The following is a 12786-nucleotide window of genomic DNA, read 5'->3' as shown; positions in this document are numbered from 1 at the left end:
ATGCTTCTTTGTCCGTGTTAAGGTCTGTTTATTGTAATTGTTTTGTTATAATGAAATAACCAGAGCCTCCAAATGCATATGGCATTTAAGTACTCACGTCCTTCTGTTTTTCTCCCCCAAGATGCAGAATCGGATGGCAATACTACTCTGTAACTTGAAGCCTGCAAAGATGAGAGGAGTAGTATCGCAAGCAATGGTGATGTGTGCCAGCTCCCCAGAAAAAGTGGAAATTCTGGCTCCCCCACCCGGGGCAGTACCTGGGGACAGAATCACTTTTGAAGGTTTTCCTGGTAAGTAGGTATTTTGGAAATTGGAAGAAAGAGGTATGCCAAGGTGACCTCTGAATTAATTATATTCAAACTTTTTTATTATTAGCATGCTAAGATTTTGTAAATAAAGGATTGAAAATACTTAGCCACCTGCCAAAAACTGGAAAATACAGGGAAATAACTGTAACTTGAAAAAGTTGTGTATTACTTTAATATAAAATTACCCGCTTCAGGTCTCAAGACATGTATCTGCTTTAGAAATATACAGGCAAATGTATTTGCACTTTACAAGTTACAATAAGCAAATATAAAGCATCTTTCCTGGTATCTCAGTGGAAGTGATAAAGTAATAAGTTCCTGATTCCGGCTCCTCTCCCTAATGAAAGTATCAAAACTTGATGTAGGCTTTTTTTTGTTTTGACTTGTTTGTTGGAGGAAGGGATGAAGAGAATTTGGAGGGGTTGGAAATCTATTTATGAGAGGAACCTATAATATTCAAAACACCAGGGTGTTTTTCTTTGTTTGTCTGGAAGAATATTACTTTTTGGGTCTCCAAAGACAGACATTAGACTTCTTCCCACTTAATTAAATCAATAAACCCATATTTTTGGGGAATACAAATAAGAAAATAATCACATTTAAACTTTCTCAAAAGATGATTTTCATTCATTTTCCCACTTCCTCTGCCTCCCACTCATCTGTGAAAATAATTAGTTTCTCACCCTGCATATTGGGAACTCAAATAAGCATCACAGATGTAGAACGTTGGTGAATTCTTCCCTCCTACCCAAATGCCAGTTCACTGTTCTCACAGGCTGAAAGGTTTACAGTCAGATTCAGCTTCTCCTGTTGCTGTCTTCTTTAGCACTGTTATTTTGTTATCTCTATCATGGTTTCAAGTGTTTTTCATCAGGAGGTGCTGGTCCATTATGATTCCAGTAAGAAAGGCACTCAGAGTCTGTAAAGTATCATTTAAAATGCTATTTATTAGAGCTGACACTGAAAAGAGAGAATAGTATAAATAATCTTAGTTCACACAGGTGATGGGAACCCCAAGTTGGTGCAGCATCAAAGAGGCTTCTGATCCACCTGCACCATGCTGTGCGCTCCCTGTCCATAGAAGAGATTCCCCTCTTCTGTTCATCTGAGCTATTGTTGTATTTTCTTAGTCATTTAGACTGTCAAACAGAAAAGAAGTTTGAATGAGAACTTGATGCTGCACTACTCCATAAAGGTGAGGACACGCAGGTGGCTCAGTCGTTGGTATCATGTGGGAACTGCCTGCAGGGTCCTCTGTTACAATGCGCTGGCTGGGCTTATCCTGCACCCCAGGAGTTTATGCAGCACAGCACAAGCCCAGACCTACTCAGGTCAACTGTTACACAGTTTGCCAAGTTCTTGATAAACAGCGGTCTTCTGGTCAGGATCACTGCATCACTTAAGAAGTCCTCTAGCTCCCAGTGTTTCCTATATTGGGCGGAGTTGTATGCATGTGCGTTTATCAACAGAGTATTCATCTTCAGGATGAATTTATTACTCAAAAGTTGGCTTTCACATGTGAGAAAATAGTGTAGCGTTCTGTTTTCTACATAAAAAGGTTAATATGTTTCTAAGCTATTGCGCCTCTGACGATTTCTAGCTGTACAGAACCTCTTGGCAAGCTCTATGCTCAGATGTATCTGCATGAAATACCGGTCATAAATATATGTGTATATGTATTTATATAGATAGTTTTATACTTCTCGTGATTGAAACTGTGATGCTGTAAAAAATTAGATATTTTGTTTGGCATATGATAAAGGAAGTAATGGTCTATCTAGGTGTTTTAGAAACAGGAGGAAAGTTCCTGTGATTTAATGCTCTAATTGAAACCTTTTTAAAATAATACTGTGTTTAAGAAGGAAATCAGTCTTGCAGCACTTTTTTCATTTTTGGTTTTCTGTATTAAAAAGATACCATGCTTGCTAGTTGAGATGCAGAATTGGTAAGCTGTACTGAAATCTGAAAGGCTTCAGCAATTGCATTGACTAAATTATAGGAATACTAACTCATAACTTCTTATCGTTGTCACATATCCATGAGTAAAGATAGATTAAATGTTGGATGTGTGACCTCCGTTACGTGGAAGGTTACACTCATATTGCTTCCTGTTGCTCTGGATGTGCAAGAGATAGCACCAAGCTGTAGAGTAAACCCTTCTTTTGCATAAGCCCTGCAAAATGACGTACAAGTCAGCCTGGACACGTGGCTTTTTGGAGGGGTGAAGGGTCTTTTTGTCTAAGACAGAACATTTCTTCGAACTTATATCTCAAGTAGCTTCATATACATGGCATTAGAAAATAATGTGAGAGCTGTTAGTAGTGCTATTCTCTGTTAGCCAGCATGTATTTTCTTGCAGGTGACTATTGAGGTCAGCTTTCTCAAAATAATTGAACTATTTGACTCCATGGTTACAGTTGCAAAAAGCTTATCCTAGAGCAAATCAGTGGTAGGCACATTTGTTTTAAAAGTATTCCCAGGTGTTAAGGCATACAGATATTGTGTTGACATTTTGATTCTTAAAAGACATAGAATAAGCTAAAAGTGGTGTAAAATTTGTATTAGTTCTAAATTTATGACCTGCAGCCTGGGATGCAAGGTTTACTACACTTTGTATCAGTTTTCTTCTGACAGGAAGCCAAAGACATGGAGCTCTGATAAGTGCCAAATTAAGGCTTTAAAACCCGTTTGAAAGTGTATGCATCCAGGGCTATAGATCGTAGCCTGAAATATGGCAGCTGTTTCCTAATGTTTCATAAATAGCTTCTCAGGAAAATTCTTAAGTATGAGATTAAAGCTAATCATTGACTTTGAAAATATACCTAATGCTTAATGGCTCAAAGTAGCGTGATGTATCTCCTAGTTCATAGATTCATAGATTCATAGATTGGTCCAGGCCGGAAGGGACCTCCAAAGGTCATCTAGTCCGACCTCCCCACAGTCAGCAGGGACACCTCCTACTAGACCAGGTTGCCCAGGGCCTCGTCAAGCTTCACCTTGAATATCTCAAGGGAACGGGCCTCAACCACCTCCCTGGGCAACCTGTTCCAGTGTTCCACCACCCTCACGGTAAAGAATTTTTTCCTAATATCCAATCTAAATCTCCCCTTCTCCAGCTTAAAACCATTGCCCCTCGTCCTGTCGCTGCAGGCCTTTGTAAACAGACCCTCCCCAGCCTTCCTGTAGGCCCCCCTCAGGTACTGGAAGGCCGCTATGAGTACCGCTATGAGGCCGCTATGTAGTTTCATAAAGCTTATTTTAAAGAATTTTAAGACTTTTCATTTGACTATCTTGAAGTGACTAGGAAAAAGCAAGAAAAGTCGTATTGATGGATGGAGACTTACAAAATTCTGACATCTGCTTCTGTAACTTCATTTGTTGCATATTTGTCTTTTGCATGTTGCCTTTGTAAACTAAGATATTAATACTGTGCGTTGATAGGTTTTGGTTTACTTTAGGGTTTTTCTTCAATTCCTTTTAGCTAGAGACTTAGATTTTTGCAACTTACCTTCTTGTGCAAGTGATTAACAACTTCGGGTGGATTTGGTGTGTCGTGTCATTGTCCACCCCCCCTAGAAAACTGCTACACTGAATTACATGTTTAAGAAAATTTGGGACCTCTTATTTGGCTCTTTTTATGTAAAGAGAGTGGGAAACTCATTAAATCATTACAAGTTTAAATTTATTTTATTTATAGAAATCCTTCTAAAGAATATTTTCTGGGAAGAAGGAATGCAATGAGGAGAAGTCACAGGAAAATGCACAGCCTAAATCTCTGGTAGTGTTTAAAATTGGTGCCTATACTAATCTCATACGAGCTCACCACAGATCCCATGGGAGCTTGATGCAGGATTCCAAAGAAACTTATTAACATCCAAAGCGTGTTTTTTATTATAAAAGTCAGGTTTTTTTCTTACTGAAAAAATTCACTTGCTTTTTAAGTTTGAGGAGGGGTAAGGAAATGCACAATGGATCATTTAACATTCTGTTTAATGGTTATATTAGTTCATACACATTCACTTTGGTCTAAATCCAAGTCTGGTTTTGTTCATGAACTTGAGCATTGAGCAGGATTTTTATTTTTGTGAAAATGCGTAATTAGCTCTGTTTAATTTATTAACGGTTTTACTGATTTTTCTTTTAAATATTAAGGCCCTGTTGTAAAATGACTTGACTGCATTATTGAATCTTGCTCTGGCAAGGCTAGCCTGCTTATCAGAGAAATCTGGCCTGGTCTGCTTCTCTTATGCAGTTACAGATACAGAAGCTACAGAAGTCAGACCTGTCTACAGGCAGAAGTAACTTACTTTTGCAAGCACTGAGAACGTGAGTAGATTGAACCACTGAAAATATTTAGAGGAGAAAAACAATAAGGCAGGCTGGAATGACAGTAGTTCATTTAACCGCCGGGTGGTCAGCCAGTCAGGAATACTTTCAAGCAGAAATGAATTTCAACCAGCTACTAAAACCAGGTACATTAATATTCCTATAGCCTTAATAGTTTTTCTTCCTGAACTTTTGGGGATACTGAGTAGCGCAAGATTAGAGTACTTGACATTCTACTCACTTGGAAAGCTCCTCATTTTCCTTTAGAAACTCCTGGCTCTTCTGAGAGGATATCAGGGAGGATGCGTTTACTAGGATTTGTTTTAGCACCCAGCAGCGTTATGATTAAATAACCTTTTTTTTAATGAAAACTCCTTTTTCTTTAAGAGAATCTGCATTGTATTAGAATTAAGAGATTAAATTTACTTGACCTTTGAACAGAAAATAATTGTATGGTGAGTTGTCTTGCTTTATCTAGATTATGTCACCAGGCAGCAGATTATTGAGTGTAAATTTTTAGAGCAAGAGAGTTTATTTAGCTTAGTTATTTTGTTCCTATACTTTGCATTTATTGCCTGCTTAAAAATAGGAAAAATATGACTCTGGAGTACTTCACTATTCTATGTCATTTTTAACAGTATTTCAAAACATTAGTAGAAGAAACCTGCATTTTGTGGTCATTAGAGATCCTTAAATAGTCAGATTTGTTAATGTAGTTATACTGCCAATATCTCTCGGGTGTAGGTAGCTTATCATGGTGTATACAGAAACAGGTAACTGAAGCCATAATTGCTGAAATACAAGCTGACCTCTAATGCTTGTGTTGTTTTAGGCGCCAGAGCTTGTTGTCAAATAGTACAAAAAGTAGCAGAACAGTGCTGGAACTTGGGGCTAAAATTATATGCTAGTATCCTAATTTTGGATTATTCTTGTCTAAATTCAATATTTCTCAACTGTAAGGGCCCTCACTAAATTCACTTGACATTAATTGCTTGTAAAAATTTGTTAATTCCAAAATTTAAGATGCCGACAAACCAGTGTCTTGGTGAGTAGAGTATTTCTGCGGTCCACATCTACTTAATTCTTAGGAATCCTTTTGGTCTGTAGTAAATTTTGTAAATCAGAGATTAGCAATGGTTTAATTTCTTCCTTTTCACAGTATTTGTGGTCTGTTACTTACAACCTTTTTCCCCTGAAAGATCAACATTTTGAGAGAGGCTCTGGAGACATTTCCTAGACAATCCCTAATTCAAGTTTTCATTTAGAGAATCGCAGGTAATGTGTTTTTCCCTTAAAAGTGTGTGCAGTGATGCTGTCACGGATGTGTACATACTTAGAGCTCTTGCTCTGCCTTCTGTGTTGTGTGCTATTAGGTTATTCTTTGTTTTGAAACAGGAGATCCTGAGAAGGAACTTAATCCCAAGAAGAAGATTTGGGAGCAAATCCAACCTGATCTTCATACCAATGACCAGTGTGTTGCGACGTACAAAGGAGTTCCATTTGAAGTGAAAGGGAAAGGAGTCTGCAGGGCAGAGACCATGGCAAACAGCGGAATTAAATAAATGAATGGTTATTAGAAGCTTTTTCAGTTGTTGAAATGGAAAGTAATGCAAGCACAATAAAAAACATGAATATATTACTCCTCTGAAATGCATGGTTAATACCTTTTTTGTTTGAGTCCTCTTCCTGAAGTACAGAATGTGTTATGCCTCCAACGTTTTCACAGTTCACTCATTCACAATGCTTACTGTCCTTGAGGTTAAGTGTTGTCAACAGTCATGAACCACCCAGTTCTTAAGACTTAATTGCCAAGGCTTGTTCATGGTAGAACTACAGGCAGGCAAGCATATTTTCTGGACAGCTAAAAGGTTTAGAGGATCTATGGAGCAAGAGCATCTCAATAAGGAAAAAAGGCTGCCGCATTCCTTGTGTGCTAACTGCTCTTCAAGAGGTGCAGGACTAGCGGTTGGTGACAATTGTCTTCATTCTGCTAGTTACCTTGTAATAGTTTTTTCTCCTCTTCTTTCAAGCCGTTTTCTGATATATTATAAGCCTCTGCAACTTTGTTCTTGGCTGTGTTGTCTCAGTAGTCTGCAGACAATTGTAATGGGAAGATTAAGCTATGCCCCTTTGTGCCCTAAGGTAGACAAATGGACATAGTTTCATGTCCCACAGATAAACTCTTAAAATGTCAATAAGATCAAAGCTGTCACTTTGCTAAAAGAGTTCTTTAGCTAGTCCACCTATATATTTCCTTCTAAATGATAAGGAGTACTAAGAAAGAGCAAATAGCAAAAAGATTGCCAGGGCTAGTCAAATACTACCAAAAAAATGTTTCCAATGCCTGAACAAGTATAAAATGAATTGAGTTTTTGTTTTAATGTATTTTTATGCAATGATATTTCATACAAAAGATGCTTTGTTTTTAACAGAAATAGCTTCTTTGGTTTTTACAATTAGAATTATTCCATAATAGTGTAGGACAAGTAGTCATGGTTGCTATGGTAATAGCCTCAAATTACATCTTTTAATTCCTGCCTTTTAATAATCTGAAAATAATTTTAGATCAATTTACAATGAACCTTTTAAGTAACTATTTAGGGATACTTCAGATATTTTGGCATATATTATATAATTAACTGGTTGCTGTCTAATGATTGAAACAGTAAGTGCTTTTTTAACCACTGAAATAAAAAAACTTAGCCACTCTGAATTTTGCAGGCTTTGAACTTCATCCAGTAAGCTGGGAGAGAAAACAAAATGACAATGATATAAAATTAAAAGGAACAGGCATTAAAGAAGAGTTGAACAGTTTTCTTTTTTGAATTAGTTTTGTATGTGCCTGTAAATTGTGTTAATTTTTCATGCATCTGGGAATAAGCAATAGTAAATAGTTCTTTTAAATGTGCCGAATAGCATTAAGCACATGGGAGCTTTTTTATCTGCCTTGTAAACTACATATGCAATAATGGTTTATTAAACAAAATTCTTGAAGTTCAAAATCTCAATTGTAACTAATCTTGAATCAAGGTAAAGAAATACTTTTACAGTAGATAAATCTTAGCTTTTAATGCTGGAAAGCTCTTTACAAATTTTGGAATTCAGAGGAACTTCTGAAAGCTTGAAGAATTGGGCAAAGAGTCTCCCTTACAGTCTGAGCTCATGTGCATTTTTTTTTTTCTTCCAGATGTGTGTTCTGTATGAATTGCAGTATACAATCAGGTATAGTGTAAAATCTCATTTGTGACTACGTACATGTTAGGAGCGTGATTTGGAGCGCTAGCTTGTTCTGGTGTTATGGTTGAAGCCAGGATTCTGGATGCAGTAGTGTGAGGTACTTTATGAAAGGCAAGTAGTTTGGTAATCTAAAATGGTATTTCCAACTGTGTGTTCGAAGGTATTTGGTACGAATGTGGAATTTTCCAGCTGATGGCTCTTTTATTTCTTTAATTAAATGGTCCCTACCATAGAAAATGGACAAATGAGCACCTGAAAGCTAATTCTATTCCTTGCTGTGTTTAACTAGAAGCACTTGATAATTATTTTGTCTTATAAAATTCAAGAGCTTTCTTAAGACAATAGCTCTTTCCTCTTTAATTATGCTCTTCTGGTTGTCTAGGAAAATGTATTTATGGTGTACTGAGCTCAAAAGTGACAGCAGGGTACTCGAGGCACTGCGTATGTATGCTTCCTCACTGAATCCACCCTCTTCTGCCTTGTCTGAATGAGTAAGTAGAACTGCAGTGAAATCCTTCCATGTGGGACCCAGAAGTTCCTGTAATGAAAAACAAATCTCAAATAGTTATCTCTTGTTCCTTTTCCCCGCTCCCGCTTCATATGCTTATGCATTAACAGACCAGTTATATGTTCTTTTCCTGGCACTAAGCCAGCTCGTACTATCTGAGTTGCTGAAATTTCTGGGGTTTTTCACCTTCCCAAGACACTGACATCCACTTTTAGTTGGAATATGTGGTTGTGCAGTACTAGCAGTTCTCTTTCTCTTACTACAGATGTTAGTAGAATTTCTCCAGTTTAAGAATGTCTATCTAAATAAGGAAAAATGGTTGTTTAGCGATGTCACACATTAGTTTACATCAGCAGTTTCCACATATCTGTATTTCTACACTTTTCACAGCTCTTTGAAATTTTTTTTTGAAAATCACCAAATCACTTCATGTTGAAAAAATAAATGATTAATTTCATGTAACACCAACTGCAATTCCAGCTGTATCCTATAAAATGAACTGTTTTCAGCAATTCAGGAAAAACACAAACCAAATGCCCGCCTAGGTGATGGGCTGGAGAGTTTGTCTTTAAGTGCTGGGGTTCATCTGATGGAGGGGAATGGAGAAAACAAGCTACTTTTTTGTCAGTAAGTACAGAAAAATTTAATATGAATAAGAGATTGGGCTTTCGTTTACAGATGTAAATGAAATTACAACTTTAGTGCAATCATGCTAACTCCTGTGTGTGACAAGAAGCCTATTTTGGTAATAAAGTCCTCTTTGCAATGATCTTAACTGTAACCTAAATACCATGATGTATAAAACCCGTACAGAATTTTGGCATAAGCTGTCTGAGAAAGTGTTAGCTTATCAGTTTTGGAGAGAGAGGATAGCGAATAGATTTACTGAGGACTCAAAGTCAATGCTAATGTTAGTTCTGGAACCATTATCTGCCACTCAATTAGGCTATATTATTGAAATAAAAATCCAGAGTGATTTAAATGCAGTAGTCTTCTAGTGATATGCCATCTTCATTGATATGCCGTCCCTAATTTGCAGAGGATCATTGTGTAAACTCCTGATTGCTAAAGGTAGTCTTTGTGCTAATGTCTTCTTGGGATGACATACTGAAATATAACTAATACTGTTCGTATTCCTGGCACCCAGGCAGCTGTCGTGCCCTGTTTGTTTGTGGCTGATGAAGTCACAGCATCTGGTCTTTTAAGGGAAAAATAAATAAAAAGCAAACCCATTATCTAAGCTGGGAGCCAGTTGTAATCATAAAGTAGAAGTAAGTGTTGCTTTCTGATTATTTTTAAATGTGCTTTATTTCCCTTCCAGTAAGGGTTTTAAAGCTCCATTTAAAGAGAAAAAGCGTGGTGGCATTTCTTACGCTTTTAATGCCCATACGGACTTGATCCAAAACAGCCTCAAACTAGAAGCATGATGATTTTTTCATTGGCTTAGAGTAAAAATATTTTAAGTAAATATGCTTTCTCTTAAATACCACGGTGTATATATAGAGAGAGAACTTTATAAGGAAAAAAGGTAACACTGAAAACAAATATATGTAAACTGACAATGAGTAAGGATGTCTTGAAATTAGAACCAACTTTCAAACTACCGGAACAGTGAGGAGCAGCGTACCTATAGAGAGTAATAGGAAAGAACAGGAGAACAAATCAAACGCATTTTGAAAGCTACTTTTCTATTGATATATTTGTATTTTTTAAACTACATATGTATTATATATTTAGATAGTATCAGTTACAGCAGGTGATAAGACTTGATGAACCACAAGTCCCTCCCAGTCCTAAAGAGTTTTAGAAAGTTTATAAGTGTAAGACAGCTGCGAAGTGTAATGTGCAGACTTTGACAATAAATGAAACCTTTTGTTTCTTCGTAAATCATAGAAACCTGGTTCATCTGATCAGGTAGATAGACTGAGCAATATCTGTTGACTTCTTTTTTTTTTTCCCCCTTTCTTCAAAGATATGTATGCATGGTAATGAGAAATCTCCAACTGAAAAGAAAGTCATTCCTTTTCAATGACCTTCCCCACATATCTTACCTACTGGCAAATTTATTTTTTTTTTCCCCTCGGGAGCTGCAAAATATTTGCTTCAAGTCAGTTATGCTAGAAAATTTACTCTGGCTAAGGAAAATTATGGTAACTTCCTAGTTATTTTTCTCTTGAAGAGGTACAGCAGTAGTGCCCATGCAGTATAGAGCTAAATATCTTTGCCACAGGTCAGTCAGCTTTTCTGTGTGATTTTGGACCCGTGTCCTTACAGAGCGCAGGAGAGGGAGGTAACCTGGCTTTCCTTTAAATAGCATTTCTCTTCAACAAACTAGATCTGTCATGAGAAAGCATTAACTGTAATTTCTGAGAGAAAAGCTTACTTTGATAAGTAAATTTGGTTCCTAAATTCATTTGTGCCGAGCTCACATACAAAAGAGAGCAATTCTTGCTTCTCTCCTCTCAGGGTTTGGTGGATGGTGGTGGAGTTGTTAATGGCGGGTTTCAACTGCTGGACTGGGAAGCGTTCCCATTTTCAGCTGCACTTCTTGATTTCAATTTTGCAATCAACTCTTCCATAGCTATTGTCACCTGAAGACAAAAGAGTTGCCGTTAAGGGCAGAGACTTCTATTTTTTTGTTTGTTACCTGGATGAACTGAGTTGTGTGATCGCTGTCGTCTGGACACAGAGGCGAGTCGGCCCTCAGGACCAAGAGAGCCAGATGCAGGCCTTCCTCCCCGAAGTGGTGAGCCAGGGCTGATCTCACTGTGTCTCTCACCTGCTCCTTGCTCAGATCACTGTGGGGGTAGCTTGGAGTGTCAAGTACTCGGACGCGGAGAGCAAGCTCACAGCCATTTCTTCGTATAATCCCCGAAATGCGGCAGCTGCGTCCGAGGCTGCAGCGTGTAGTCACAGAGCTTGGGGAGCGACGACTCTCAAAGTCCGAGCTGCCCAGCAGGCTGTTCCCAGCAGTGCTTTTGCCAGTCTGAGTTCTTCCCAGGACAACAAGGTTGATGGTCATCTCATTGCTGTCTGCCATTGTCTGCTTTTTTATCCACAGGCCTGTCACTAAGTGAAGAACGAATAAGATGAGCCATTTCAGATAACTTTAAAAAATCCGGTGAAAATTAGAGAATTCGATGCCTTTTGACTGTCCTTCCCTGCCTGAAGTGTTTTAAGGAGTGCGTGGTGTAGATAGTCGTCAGGACAGCACATACACCTTTGTCTGATCCAAGGACAGATCTTTGCTGTCCTTCCCAGTCTGCTGCTTAGAAATAACAAGACCCCTTGGATGGTGTCACAGGTACAAGAGCAACCTAAAAGGCTGCACTCCTACACTGGCAGAAGCTGAAGAGCTGGGAAAGTATCGGATATGAGAAGAGCTTTAGGAACAAGTAAAGCAGATAAAGCTAAGGAGAGGCAACAGAGAAGGAAGGGAAGACAGGAGTTGGGGAACAACCGTGGAAAACAGCACTGGCATGCAGGGAGAGTAGATTATGAAAAGGAAGGAAAACTAGGGGAGGAAGAAGAGAATGGTGACAAATACATGCTGCTGTTATTAAGTGACCATGTTTCAGGAAGTAACTCTTGTTTTTAGGAAAAAGTGGATAGTCAGGGAGAAGCAGGTTTTAAAGGAGCACTTTTTCACAGCGGAAAAGAGTTTAGAATATGTTTTCATCAGCCACCACTGGAAGTTGAAATAGTAATCTGAAAGTGCTTTCTGACACAGATAAAGGTAAGTGTGCCTTATATTTATAAAGGCCTTATCAAAAACAAAGAAGAGCTGAAATATCCAAAGCTGCAGGTTCTTGCCCCATGTGAAATTGAGACTGGAAATGTACACTCTACAACCTTTTTGATTTATGGCACAGTTAGTGGAAAAGGAAAGCATAGACTGGTGGATGGAGAGGGGAGCTGGGTAAGTCTTATTTCCAGTTACTATAATTGTTCATAAATAAGTCCTCATTCTCTTTGAACTTTTCTGTAATCCAGTATCTGAAGGGGTTTTGGTGCACATTAATCATCTAACAGGAGTACTGGCTGATTAAATAAATACAGAGGTGTTTCAGATAGAAAATCATATCGGCAAACAAGTAGTTGATTTATAGTTATCAGTAACACCTGAACTTCAGAAACATTTTATTTTTTTTAAGATACAATGTTTAGGTACTCATAGAGAGATTGTGGCTAATTTTTGAAAGGGATTTCCTGTGATTAATTTATTTAGATTCTTGCATGTGCAGTTCAAGCTTTCTCCCTCATATTAAATCAATGCCCAAATCAATCTTTCGAAATAACTTCAGTACAAAGCCAAACATGCAAGAGCTATTAACATACTAATTTTGTTACACGCAACATTGAATGCTATACATGATCTTCCTTACTGAATTCATAGTGGGTTTTTCA

General features: G+C 37.8%; 2 protein-coding genes across 2 annotated transcripts in view; one reads left to right on the top strand and one right to left on the bottom strand.

Moving 5' to 3' along the window:
* The window catches only part of AIMP1 (aminoacyl tRNA synthetase complex interacting multifunctional protein 1), a 38563-nt gene extending 31156 nt beyond the window's left edge, over positions 1 to 7407 (top strand). The window contains exons 6-7 of the mRNA XM_074147406.1: positions 122 to 290; positions 6030 to 7407. Coding sequence (XP_074003507.1) covers positions 122 to 290; positions 6030 to 6196 — 336 coding nt within the window. The 3' untranslated portion in view covers positions 6197 to 7407. The remainder of the gene's footprint in view (positions 1 to 121; positions 291 to 6029) is intronic.
* Positions 7408 to 8136: 729 nt separating this feature from the next.
* On the bottom strand, positions 8137 to 11419 carry GIMD1 (GIMAP family P-loop NTPase domain containing 1). Its single transcript, XM_074147404.1, has 2 exons — positions 11027 to 11419; positions 8137 to 8409 (listed from the first exon to the last, which is right to left on the bottom strand). The coding sequence occupies exons 1-2, from the start codon at positions 11417 to 11419 to the stop codon at positions 8137 to 8139; spliced, it is 666 nt and encodes a 221-aa protein (XP_074003505.1).
* Positions 11420 to 12786: the final 1367 nt, after the last annotated feature.

The sequence above is a fragment of the Numenius arquata genome, chromosome 5, assembly GCF_964106895.1.
Source record: "Numenius arquata chromosome 5, bNumArq3.hap1.1, whole genome shotgun sequence".
In the NCBI taxonomy this organism is placed as follows: Eukaryota; Metazoa; Chordata; class Aves; order Charadriiformes; family Scolopacidae; genus Numenius; species Numenius arquata.
This window is presented reverse-complemented; position numbering and strand designations above follow the sequence as displayed.

What these genes read in the sequence shown, in the direction of transcription:
- GIMD1 (XM_074147404.1), bottom strand. Translation starts at nt 11,419, where the DNA reads ATGGCAGACAGCAATGAGATGACCATCAACCTTGTTGTCCTGGGAAGA. An exon ending in ACACAACTCAGTTCATCCAG is followed by an intron (nt 8,410 to 11,026) that starts GTAACAAACAAA and finishes TTTTCATTACAG; the next exon opens with GAACTTCTGGGTCCCACATG.